Source organism: Neltuma alba, unplaced genomic scaffold, assembly GCF_004799145.2.
Source record: "Neltuma alba isolate B1F8T4 unplaced genomic scaffold, ASM479914v2 tig00011585_pilon, whole genome shotgun sequence".
Classification (NCBI taxonomy): Eukaryota; Viridiplantae; Streptophyta; class Magnoliopsida; order Fabales; family Fabaceae; genus Neltuma; species Neltuma alba.
Window position 1 is genome coordinate 743,965 of NW_021636238.1, and position 12,791 is coordinate 756,755.

General features: G+C 34.5%; 2 protein-coding genes across 2 annotated transcripts; both read left to right on the forward strand.

The window, feature by feature from the left end:
• The first annotated feature begins 459 nt into the window (after nucleotides 1-459).
• Nucleotides 460-3,000, forward strand: LOC114715308 (UDP-arabinopyranose mutase 1). Its single transcript, XM_028900110.1, has 4 exons — nucleotides 460-860; nucleotides 1,608-1,858; nucleotides 1,953-2,121; nucleotides 2,329-3,000. Exons 1-4 carry the CDS (start codon nucleotides 537-539, stop codon nucleotides 2,659-2,661), a joined length of 1,077 nt encoding a protein of 358 aa, XP_028755943.1. The 5' UTR covers nucleotides 460-536; the 3' UTR covers nucleotides 2,662-3,000.
• A 5,546-nt stretch (nucleotides 3,001-8,546) lies between these two features.
• LOC114715306 (COBRA-like protein 4) lies at nucleotides 8,547-12,448 on the forward strand. The gene is made up of 6 exons (XM_028900107.1): nucleotides 8,547-8,644; nucleotides 8,760-8,839; nucleotides 9,664-10,120; nucleotides 11,038-11,185; nucleotides 11,291-11,568; nucleotides 11,677-12,448. The coding sequence occupies exons 1-6, from the start codon at nucleotides 8,584-8,586 to the stop codon at nucleotides 11,967-11,969; spliced, it is 1,317 nt and encodes a 438-aa protein (XP_028755940.1). The 5' UTR covers nucleotides 8,547-8,583; the 3' UTR covers nucleotides 11,970-12,448.
• The last annotated feature ends 343 nt before the right edge of the window (nucleotides 12,449-12,791 follow it).

The window sequence follows — 12,791 nt, forward strand, 5'->3', positions numbered from 1 at the left end:
ACATATTTGTTGCTTCTAAACAATTTTAGCTAATCTTTTTTATTAATGCGATTTGAACAAATCTTTCTTCATAAGAAATGAAGGGAGTGTAATTTTTTATTATGTAATTTTAAATAATTTTTTTATTAACGAGATTTATTGAAAGGAATATTATTTTTTAATACAAAAATCAAGAAGACAATAACAAATATGCAATCAAATTCCATTGTATCCTTTTTTATTGGAACTTCTTGTCATTGGTAGTGAGCACTGACCTACCAATTAAATCTCAAAGACCACGGGGAGCGCATATTTTGAAGGAGTCAGCGTTGCCTAATCGTTCCGACACGTCTCTCCATCAACCCATCCCCCGTGCCGATAACGTCGCCCTCGCACGTGACTGGCCCTTCCCTCGCACGTGACTCCATCGTCTCCTCCCCCTTCTTATAGTCCTTTTGAATCTCCCCCCCTTCTTCCTCCTCCAGCAAACCTGAGGCGCCTCTTATTCTTCTTCCTTCACTCTCTCCTTCTGTCTGTCTTCTCTCTGTTCTGCAACTATGGCTGATGCTTCTATAGCGCCGACGCCGCTGCTCAAGGATGAGCTCGACATCGTGATTCCGACGATCAGGAATCTCGATTTCCTTGAGATGTGGAGGCCCTTCTTCCAGCCTTACCATCTCATCATCGTCCAGGACGGTGACCCTACCAAGACCATTAGCGTCCCTGATGGCTTCGATTATGAGCTCTACAATCGCAATGACATCAATCGGATCCTTGGTCCTAAGGCCTCCTGCATCTCCTTCAAGGACTCCGCTTGCCGCTGCTTCGGTTATATGGTCTCCAAGAAGAAGTATATCTACACCATAGACGATGATTGCTTTGTGAGTTCTCTTTTTTCGTCTCTTTGATGATGATTTATGGCGCCTTCGATTCTGGATCTCCGTGTTGTTATGATTATGAATTATTGTTCTTGTTTTTTTATTGGTTCTGACCGTAGAGGTAATCCATTCGCACTGTTCAATTTATGTGATAAAATTACTGTGTACTGCAGTGAAATATGCGTGATGATTTTGTTTTGGTTTTGTCTTTGTTTTTTGTTTTTTGAAATTCGTCTCTGTATTGACAGACTGTCTGTGAACTTTGTCTTCATTACTAAAACCTGCAATTTTTTCCGTACCTGCGAATATTTTTCAGATGCCTTTCTACTTGAATTAATTTAAATTAGTTGCTTTCATTTGAGACAGAGATATATAGTGTATGTAAGATACAGTGGGATCCACCTTCCGGTAGGACCCACCACTCTTGGGATCAATGTCTTTTAAAAAACATAGATACTCTGTCTTCATCGGTTTGCATTTCTACATTCATTTTGGAATTAAAGATTGGAATTTCTTCTGTCTTCGTTCTATATTGGTAAATAATGGATTGCATATTTGCATCTGATGGAATTCTGAGATCCCAGTGGTGGATCTACTATTGACATGACTGGTAATACTCGTGGTGCATATCTTGATGTTTGAGGATTTCATTGATTTATTAAACTTGCTATTTCTTCTGTTACTTAAAGTCCAAGGATTTATAATTCTAAAAGTCCTCTAATGTATGTGGCTATTGCTTTTATGGCTTAGGTTGCTAGCGATCCTTCTGGGAAGAAGATCAATGCACTCGAACAGCATATCAAGAACCTTCTCTGTCCATCCACTCCCTTGTTTTTCAACACCCTATATGATCCTTACCGTGAGGGTGCAGATTTTGTTCGTGGCTACCCTTTCAGTCTTCGTGAAGGTGTTCCAACTGCTGTTTCTCACGGCCTCTGGCTTAACATCCCTGACTATGATGCACCCACACAACTTGTGAAGCCTCTAGAGAGAAACACTAGGTATGCTCGAGAGTTTTGACACTTGAAATTTGGCTATGTACTCTACAATATATTACTAGAGATTGAATCTGAGTATCATCGTTATGGTTGTAAGGTATGTGGATGCGGTCTTGACCATACCAAAGGGAACTCTGTTCCCCATGTGTGGAATGAACTTGGCATTTGATCGTGAGCTCATTGGACCAGCCATGTACTTTGGTCTCATGGGTGATGGACAGCCTATCGGACGCTACGATGACATGTGGGCTGGCTGGTGCACCAAGGTGAGTCTTTGTATCTTTTCTTTCCAATTAGTCTCTGGTTTATTTTTTGTTTCTGTGATTCCATATACTGTTTTGCATTTCCATTCAGTTTTTCACTGTTTATGTTCATGATATAGTGAGAAACTCAACCTATAAGCGTGGAAGAAAAAAAAGCTGAAAATAACCACGACTCTAAGATATGCAAATTTTGGTTGTTTGTTTGTTCAGGTGATCTGTGATCATTTGGGATTAGGAGTGAAAACGGGTCTGCCCTATATATATCACAGCAAGGCTAGCAATCCATTTGTAAACCTGAGGAAAGAGTACAAAGGCATATTCTGGCAGGAAGAGATCATCCCATTCTTCCAAAATGCTAATCTCCCAAAAGAGGCTACCACTGTGCAAAAGTGCTACATTGAACTCGCCAAGCAGGTGAAGGACAAGCTCTCCAAGGTAGATCCTTACTTCGACAAGCTGGCTGATGCCATGGTCACTTGGATTGAAGCTTGGGATGAGCTTAACCCTCCTGCCAAAGGATCTCTCCCCAATGGAAAGGCATAAATCAGTTTGGATTAACTTTCAACAGCCTCGTTACTTACAAGTGCTATCTATTTATGTAGTGTTACTGTTTTTGTCCTGTTTAAACTTGCTTTGGGTATCACTTAATGCAGCATTATTGGCTGCAATTTATTTTTTAAACTTGCTGCTTTGAGTGAGTAGAGATTTAAATAAAATACAGTGGTCGAGGGCGTTGCTTTCTTTTGATTTTGTTCGATGGAGGTACAGATCACAGGAGAGGGTCATATGAATCTGAGGTTATAGAGCTTTTGTGTATGCCTTATTATTGCCCAGTATAGATCAATACTGATCAAATTTAAAATCTTCTTACAAATTGATGTGTCTTGGTTTTGCACTTCTTTGTTCCAGATTTTGCCTGACTAAAAAGATACTAGTTTGGATTGAGAAAAATAGACAAGTCTACTTGATTAGTATATCTCCTTTTGGTTCGTAAGCTGAGGAATAATCAGCAACGTGCAGTGAAAATGTGTAATGAAAGATTTCGTTAACCATGCCACATAGAAGAACATTCTGGGTCTTCAACTTGTTTTTAATTTTAATTATGGAATTATGGAATTGTTATATAAGTTTTTTGAAGTACTTGTTTATCGAAGAATATTCTTCTGGTTCGGGCACCTTTTTCTTGTAGTACTTATTTATATATGGTTTTGGATTTTTTCTGCTCTTCATTTGTTTCTTTGTAATAGTATAACTGGGAACGATTGAACTTTTGCAATCTGTCTTTAATATCAAAATTAAAGTTATTTTGTGCTCATATTTGAAGTCAAAGTGATTGGATCAAGCATTTTCGGATCACTTGACACTTTCAAACTCGGAAATTTTATTCCTGAGAAACTTTTTTGTTTTTTTTAAACAAAAGAAGCTTTGTTTTCCAAACTTAAAGGATTTAAAAAAATAATAATGGCGAAAGATCCAAATATCTTATCTCGCGCATCCGATAACTCATAATCGTGAATGAATTTCTCATGCACTAATCTGACGTTCCATCTGATGTTGTAAATGAATTGATCTTAATTAATCCGTAGGATCTAAAACAAAGTAGGAGAGGGGTTTACTTGCAATTAATATGTAAAGAACTGTGACATTTTTCAAAAATAATCCTATAATATAATAACCAAAATTCAATGTGATGAGAAAAAAATTCCCCAAAAATTAAACTGGAAAGGCAAAAAGAGATAAGAGCTTATATTTAAGATGAAATCCTCTTAGGTAAAAGCGTAAAACTTCCCTTCCGTAAATTGATAACCAATCTGTTTCGCATTCTGATGAGAGCAAATCCAAAAAGAACAAAGGCCAGGCCCAACTCTCTCAGAAGAACTGGCCCTCATGAACAAATGGGCTGAAATAGCTTAAATTTTGCTAGAAAGGTTTTTTTTTTTTTAAAAAACCAAGTTTCTACTACGATTGGGATTGGATTTAGCTGAAAAACCTAGTTTTTCATAATTATAACATGACAAATCTAGATTTAAACTTTCACCAAGAGAAATGCTTATATTTAATATCTGATAGTATCTTAAATAGAATTACTTTCAATAAAAAGATATTTACCTGTAGTAGAGGAAAAAAAGTCTCCGTTCTTATACGAATGAAGGTTGGGTCTAATTGAGCTAGTCCTTCACAACGTAGCGAATTAACGTTTGAATCTTTGTTAGGAGAAGTGCTGGCATCTAGTGCCTAATGATTTTTTGAATATAATTGCTTATAATAGGAGGATACATATGCCTAGTGAAAACAAGAAAAAAAATCTCTGTTTTTGTTGAGAATAAAATTAAGTTTATGTAAAAAGCACAGAAAAGAGATGTCAAGTGAGAGACCCAACTGTAATAGGGAAAAAATAATATGAAATTGCTATTCATAGATTACAAAAAAATTATCCTGAAGTAAAGTTACGAATCAATATTTCTTTAAGATTTATTACTAGTATTATCTTCACTAGCAAACAGTAGTGACTTCTTCTAAATTCGCTCACATTTCATTGTTCATAAGAAGCTGCATACACCCTGCTCTCCCTGCCACCTTGGCCCCTCTATCTTTCAAGTTTGAAAATTTATAATAAAAGCTGGCTCTTTCTTTCCTAAATTTCAATGTTCACAAGAAGGTGGATATTACACTTTTAAAAGTGGTTCATTTATAATTGACCTAAAAATGAAGGAGATTCCATGTATTTTGACTTAAAAAATCTAACAAACATGGAAGGCCCTGCGCAACATAATACAGACAACCCATAACTCATGGTCAAAATATTTACAAATTCAAAAAAAGAATTAATGTCTTGATATATTGTTAAATATATGTGAATAACATTTTTACTAGTTAAAAGCAATAATAAACATTTCACCATGCATGGAAGAATATGAAAATTTTTAATAAATATTACGGGTATTCTTGTTCAACCAAACACAAAATTTTTTTAAATAAAAAAATCTATTCTTCCAATCCTTAACATATGACTTAATTGTGGAGTAGATTGTAATACTAAATGTAAGACCTAGTTATCATATTTATTAGTCTTTCTCAAGTCACCTTTACTGATACTCTCACATAATCAAGTAAGAGGGAGGGAAGGAAGATATTATGAAAGATGTTTAAAATATTTTTAAAAAAGCAAGTCATGTTTATTATAATTGACTAATCTAACTTTATTAATTTAATCAAATTAATTAAATAGAAGTATTTATTTTTATGACATATACTACCTCCGGTCCTTAATATAAGACCCCGTTTGACTTTTTGTTTGGTCCTAATTATAAGACCCCAATCCATTTTATCTCTCATATTTATGTATTTTTTCCCAAGATAGTTCTTATAATAATGATAGTTCTAGCCAATACACTTAATTAGCAAGGATATTTTAGGAATGATAACACTTATTTGTTACAAATAACTAACTTAACTTACTTCCTTAATCTCCTCAAATAAGTCAACTGGGTCTTATAATTAGGACCGGAGGTAGTATAACATATTTATCCCATTTCATAAAAATATTCTAAGTAAGAACCAAACAGGCCATAAGTAAACGGGTCATACTGTGTGATCAAATGCATAAACATGCAAGAAATAGAGCCAATTATGGTCATGCCACAGAGAGAGAGAGAGAGAGTACATGCGTCAGTATAAATATAAGGGAAAACCATATTGGAGGTACCTATACTTTTTTTTTAATTTTCAATTTGGTACCCATGTGTTTTTTGTTCTTAACTAAATCTTTATTTTTCCTCTATTAACATCATTAATCCTTATGTAGAGACTAAAAATATCAATAGAACAAAGTTATAAGAGCTAATATTGCTAAAAAGATAAAATTAAATGTTTAATTAAAGGAAAAAAAACACATAGGTACCAAAATTGAGAGAAAGTATAGGTACCTTCAATATGGTTTTCCCTAAATATAATATTCGTTTTGTGCTTTGGAATGGGTCGGCTCAATAATGAGTCATCCTGTACTAGGTGGGCTAAGTAAGCCCATTACTTGGTGACCCAAAAAGCCAGTATTCTCTCTCTCTGTTTTTTTTCCCCCAAAAGTTATTTCATTTTGTATTTTTAGTAATTAAATCCTTATATGCATATATATTGGTACGACGTGAATAGTTGACAATGTGGATCTTACTCATCATACACCTACATTAATTTTTCCACATGTACTTAAATAAAATCAAAATAAATGATATTATAGGTTACATATAGATGCAAAGAGACAATTGTGAGCATGATAACGTTTTGTAATAACTTACAGTTATCTCACTATCTTGTGACAACTTCTCTTAGATAGCATCTACATCAATCTTAGTTAACAAATTATGAGCACATGGGCTACTGTCCATGATTGAAAAAACTACAAGGATCCTATAACAAAGAAAATATAGGGATTTAATTAAAAGTCAGGTGAAATTATAAAGACTAATAGATTAGTTTTATTTTTTTAATACACAATTTTAATAAAAGTGTAATAAGAGTATGTACAATTTATTTGATTTTTGTTTGATTACTGTGAGAGTCAACATCTTTAAACAATTTCAGTTTTGAGCATTGAAGGTCTTATCTTTATGTAGCTGAGGCAGCAATTGTGACTTATATCTATTTCTGAAAAGAAAATAAAACAAAACGAATTAAATAGAAGAGGAAAATAACTTACTACCATGTTTCCTAGCTTGCTTCAAACTCATGCCTTCCCTTCATGACAACCATAGGGGGAACTCTCGTAAAGAGACAGTTCGTCATTTTCTTTTTGCAGCATTACACACACACAGAGATATATATAAAATTTAGCCTTTAATTACAATCAATTTAAAAACATTCACGCTTACTTATATGTAAAGTTGCATTTGAATTCAGAACCTTGTTCTAGCATGGTGGCTCGTGCTATTATTGGGACAGATCATCATGCTGATTTCTATTATTCATGTAAAATATGAAAAAGGTAATCTTTGTTGTTTGCTCCTATTGCTCAACGCTAAGAGTCCTCTTGTAATATTACACCTAGACAATACAAAAGGATTACTTTAAGATGATCATCTCTTAGCTATTGATAATGAATCAAATCAGATGGTTCTATTTATTAATCTTTTCAACCTCGGTTCCTTAGCCCATTCCCATTTTAGACAGAACAGATCCACTAATTCCTTGATTCCAGTTATTAAGAGGGATCTTGAACTAAGAAATAGATTCTAGAACCTAAAAAAAAGTATCCTGAGCACTTTCAATAATTAGTTTCATTGATATTTCTAATATGTTAGATGCTATCACGCATACAATCATATTGAATTTGATGAAAAATTTTGCCCTTGATAGGGAAAAAAAAATCCAAATTTTGGGTGTGGGTAAGTATTGCGTGTGTGTATTAATTTTAGGATTTTTACACTAAAAATCTACAACATAATAAAAATTAATATTCTGAGTAAAAACTTAAAAAAATCACTCTTCAAAAAATATAAAAATATATATGAAATTTTAATCTATTGAAATTAAATATAAAAAGTTGTTTCAATTAATAGAGATGTAATTTTTTTTTTACCTGAATAGGGATGTAATTCATATCTCATAAAAGTGGGATTCGAGACCTCTAATGTACCTTTCTCTAATGCTCTTTAATTTGCGATGCTCCACCCTTCCAAAAGTTTCTTCTTGTTTCTTTTAATTATTATATTCTACATAAAATGTGTGACATTTTATTGGTAGAAAGTAGTGCAGTTTTTAATTTTTTATGATTTAAAAAATCTTTAAAATTGTGCAATTTTTTTTGTGAAAGATCATAAAAAAAAAAAATCAAAACTGCACCATTTTACGTCTACAAGATATCAAAACATCATTTATTTTACGTAAAACCTAACGATCAAAAGAAATAAAATAATATTTAAAAAGTTAGGACATTTTAAAAGGCATTCAAGAGCATTATAGGAATGCACATTAGAGGCCGCTAGCCCATAAAAGTGTATTGAAATCGGACTGTTTGAATTGTGAAACCCGCTTTAATCTTAATGTACTTTGCTCATCGTAGAAATTTCTTACTACCAAATATATATTATATAAATGGTTAGAGTGGTCTGTTATGTTTAGTAAGCCTAATCCATGACAGGCCACCTTACTGTGTTAATGTTAAATTTACTCTACAGATGCCGCCTATTCTGGTGCGGGAGGACGTTAACTTCAAAATATGGCAATTATAAGTCAGACATAAATATCTCTAACTCACACTCACTCACTGTATCGAATTAAAAATCTCCAGCTAAGTTATCTAACAACCATTAGGTAAGCCTAAGCCATCTCTCAACATACATTCGCTTCAACTTCAACCTTCTTCTTCTTTACTACACACAACGCTCGTTCATCCCATAAAGCCATGTTAATAATAATATCTCTCTGATCTGCAGAACAGCTCATGATTCTTCAAAACTCATCACTGCGACAATGAGGCTTCTTCTTGTTCTCTCTGTTTTTTCTTTTCTTCTTTTCTTCTCTTACCATGCAGGTGATACATACATGCAAGACTCGTCATTTTGTTTTTTGTTGATTTGCTGGGCTTTCCGTTTTCTTCTGATGTCTATTAGGTGTTTGATTAATGGTTTGTGGTCAATTCATTATAGGGGCTTATGATCCTTTGGATCCAAATGGAAATATAACGATCAAATGGGATGTCATGTCTTGGACAGCTGATGGTTATGTGGTAAGTACTTCCAAAAAAAAAAAAAAAATTCATTTAGATACATAGACCCAGTCACCTGATATAGATCCAATGTCAATGTTATTCGTATGAATCTGTAGAAGATGGAACCAACTAATTCGATTTTCCATTTTTTCTGGGGGTTCTGTATGATTCAGACTTGAGAATAACAGGAATTTTTCCTGTAGTATGAGGGAAGCTTTGGCTATATGTCAATTCGGTAAAACAAAATGAAGTTTTAAAAATAAACAGAGTGGATTGGGAAAAAAAAAAAGTGATACATGACTACTTATTTTTAGGTCTATACTCCATACCATCGTTTTTCCAGTTCAAGTTATATGACTGTCTTCATTGTACATATATGTCATATCATTTAAAACCAAAAGTTTAAACTGGATCTTCTTTTCTTGTTTACTTTTTCTCCTGTATATCTTCATTTCTTGGAAGATACTTTTGTCATTCACTCACTTAAAATGATCAGACAAATTGACACTCATGTAACTACAGAGCGATGCTGTGATTCAGAAGAGCATCGCACAGCTTCTCTTCTTTAGTGTCAACTGTTCATTAGAAAATGACTATAAAATTTCAGTCATTCTCTTGAGAAAACCCATGTACCAAATACATTTCATTCTAGGCCTAAAACCAAAAAGGTAGAGGGCGAAAAAAATAGATATACAGGTTTGGGTGGCCCCACATGTCAAATGGGGCTCCCTATATCTCTTTCTTTCTCTCTCCTCCTGGACGTCACGTTTACTTCATACGTGTGGCATACTATATGGTTTGTGTATGTATAATTTATATGTAGTTACAAAATGACGAAACAGGCAACAGTAACAATGCACAACTTCCAAATGTACCGTCACATAATGAACCCAGGCTGGACCTTGGGTTGGTCATGGGCAAAGAAGGAAGTGATATGGTCAATGGTTGGAGCTCAAACCACAGAGCAAGGAGACTGTTCCAAGTTCAAAGGCAATGTCCCTCACTGCTGCAAGAAGACTCCAACAGTGGTGGACTTCCTTCCTGGGGTACCCTACAACCAGCAATTCACAAACTGTTGCAAAGGTGGGGTCATCCCTGCGTGGGGCCAGGACCCTGCTGGGGCCATCTCTTCCTTTCAGGTCAGTGTTGGCCAAGCTGGTACTTCTAATAAGACTGTTAAGTTGCCTAAGAACTTCACTCTCCTTGCTCCTGGTCCTGGTTATACTTGTGGCCCTGCTAAGGTTGTTCCTTCTACTGTGTTTCTTACTCCCGATAAGCGCCGAAAGACTCAAGCTCTCAGTAAGTTCCTTTGTTACTCTATCTTATTATTAATAAAATTTGTTAACTTAGTTATTTGTTAAAACTGATGAGTGTCGCTTCAAGTCATGTGCTTTAAGGATCAATTATTTAATTATTGTTTAATATTCAGATTTGTTGAATAAGTCAGAAGTGGGCCATGTTAACACCTTCTCATCTCAGTTTTTCTCCACCCTATCTTTGTTGATATATTCTAGCCCTTTTCCAGTTGCCGTTTGCCTATAGAAGCTTTGACATTGGTTAATTTATTCAAGCATCTGCTTCATTCCCTTCAATGTTTTACTGTTTTCCTTTCACCCAACAAAAAGTTTAGGAAAAATCACAAAAAAAAAACCTTAAAAATTGAAAAGTTGCATACAAGGACATACTCACAAAAATTATTGTCATTTGCTTATCAATTGTTGTCAAAACCCATACTAATGTTGTAATGGGTTCCTATTTGGAAATTTTCTATTTTCAAGGTCTTTTTTTGTGATTTTGCCAAAAATTTATGTTGATTTAGCTCAGATAGCTTTTTTGATCAATTGCAAATAGGAATAGCTTGAAAAAAATTATAAATTTAAAAAACAAAGTACATTAAGATTTTTAGATTTAGTGTGCAACTAGTTTTTATGTTTAGGATACGAGGAAGTAATAATTTTAGTCATTGGATTGCTGCATGTTGGGAAAGTGCAGATCAGAGCCATGTGGTTGTGGCTGATACGAATATGATTGCTTTTTGTAACCGTACAAACATAGTAAATACCTGTGGGATATATCAATGATAATTTTTTTTTTTTTTGGAAAACATCTTTGAGAGTGGTTTCAAATTCTAAATTCCTTTATCAATATTATGAGTCATGAAAGTTGAAATGTCGCTTTCTCATGTTCTAAAGTCTGACCTCTCGTGTTTATTGCAGTGACATGGAACGTAACCTGCACTTACTCCCAATTCCTTGCAAGAAAGAACCCAAGTTGCTGTGTGTCTTTGTCATCATTTTACAACGACACAATCACACCATGTACAGCTTGTGCTTGTGGCTGCCAGAACAAGAAGAACTGTGTCAAGTAACTCAAACCTCAAAACGCCACAACTAATTAACAACTCCAAAAATATCATCATCTACTTAATTATTCACTTGGGTTTATTATATTTGTGTTTTTGTAACATAGGAGTGGCTCCAAATTCCGCGGCGATAAAGGGCTTCACACTACAAAAAAGGACAATGACCAGTTGTTACAGTGTACTCATCACATGTGCCCTATCAGAGTGCATTGGCACGTGAAGCTCAACTATAAAGACTATTGGCGAGTCAAGATTGCCATAACAAATTTCAATTACAAGATGAATTACACCCTTTGGACTCTTGCTGTGCAACATCCAAATCTCAATAATGTCACACAAGTCTTCAGCTTCGATTACAAGCCTCTTGTTCCCTACGAGTCTGTCAGTAAGTATATATATATCAGCAACTTTATCATTCTGCAAATTCTTTCTTCTTCTAAGAGTAAAAATCCCAAAACTGAAATGGATTGATTAAACTGGTTTTGTTTTGCAGATGATACTGCTATGTTCTTTGGCATGAAGTATTATAATGATCTATTGATGGAAGCTGGGCCATCTGGGAATGTTCAATCTGAAGTGCTTATGAGGAAGAACAAGGATACTTTTACCTTCAAGCAGGGTTGGGCTTTCCCTCATAAGGTTTACTTCAATGGTGATGAGTGCATGTTGCCACCACCTGATTCATACCCATTTCTCCCGAGTTCTGCTTCTCTAAACCTCTTCAACTTCCCAATATTCATATTCTCTTTGCTCTTCATCATGTTATTTTGCTTGATGAATTCTTGAACAAGGTTGGTGAAAATTTCAAGTATTGATGTGCACATCATCTGAAGAGGTGGGCCTCACTTTTACTTATGCGCCCCCCCACAGAAGTAAAGTGAGACCCATCTTTTTGTTTTTGTCTATCTCTCTCTACAAGTGCACTTTGGGGGGTCGAAATTCATGAATGCTCATATCTTCCTAATTCTGCTCCTCAGATGTACTTATCTTCCCGGTATTCATCTTCTCACCGCTGTTTCATGAATTTGAACATGTTTTGTGTAAAGAGTGGCTAGATGCATAGCAGATGAAGATAATGAAATAACAGGCAGAAAAGATTTGAGTTCGTTGGGAAGGATTGAACCAGAATCCTGCTTATGATGTATGTATTTGGTGATGTATATATAAAAGCATTAAAACAGTGCTCTATATATATGTGTAGCTCACATAAATGATTGTGTCTCATGACTTGCTGTTTTTGCAATGAGCTGATAAATTCAATCTCCTTTTCTTTTTTGATAAAAAGATCAAAATGATATTATAAAACAAGCAGTTCAATAGTTCATACATAATTAAAAGACCAAAAACAAAAAGGACAGGAGGACAGGAGAGTAAGAAAACCAGGAGGAAAAGATTTGATATAGACATCTATACCCAAAGTTAGAAGAGGTCAAACATTTGAGATGCATTGCTCAGTAAGTGCTGGGAACTAGTTTCGGTGCTCACTGTAAACTCATCAGATCTGGATCCATATCTTATTTTGATGGTCTATATTTGAATTCTTTTTTATTTTTATTTATTCAAAATAATTATTTTAATATGTATAAAATCTAAAACAGAGATAATCTC

Bases quoted from the DNA above. Each gene is read 5' to 3' on its own strand.
- LOC114715308 (XM_028900110.1), top strand. From the start codon at position 537: ATGGCTGATGCTTCTATAGCGCCGACGCCGCTGCTCAAGGATGAGCTC. The intron at 861-1,607 runs GTGAGTTCTCTT...TTTATGGCTTAG, and splicing joins CCATAGACGATGATTGCTTT to GTTGCTAGCGATCCTTCTGG. The intron at 2,122-2,328 runs GTGAGTCTTTGT...TTGTTTGTTCAG, and splicing joins GGGCTGGCTGGTGCACCAAG to GTGATCTGTGATCATTTGGG.
- LOC114715306 (XM_028900107.1), top strand. From the start codon at position 8,584: ATGAGGCTTCTTCTTGTTCTCTCTGTTTTTTCTTTTCTTCTTTTCTTC. The intron at 10,121-11,037 runs GTAAGTTCCTTT...TGTTTATTGCAG, and splicing joins CCGAAAGACTCAAGCTCTCA to TGACATGGAACGTAACCTGC. The intron at 11,186-11,290 runs GTAACTCAAACC...TTTGTAACATAG, and splicing joins AACAAGAAGAACTGTGTCAA to GAGTGGCTCCAAATTCCGCG.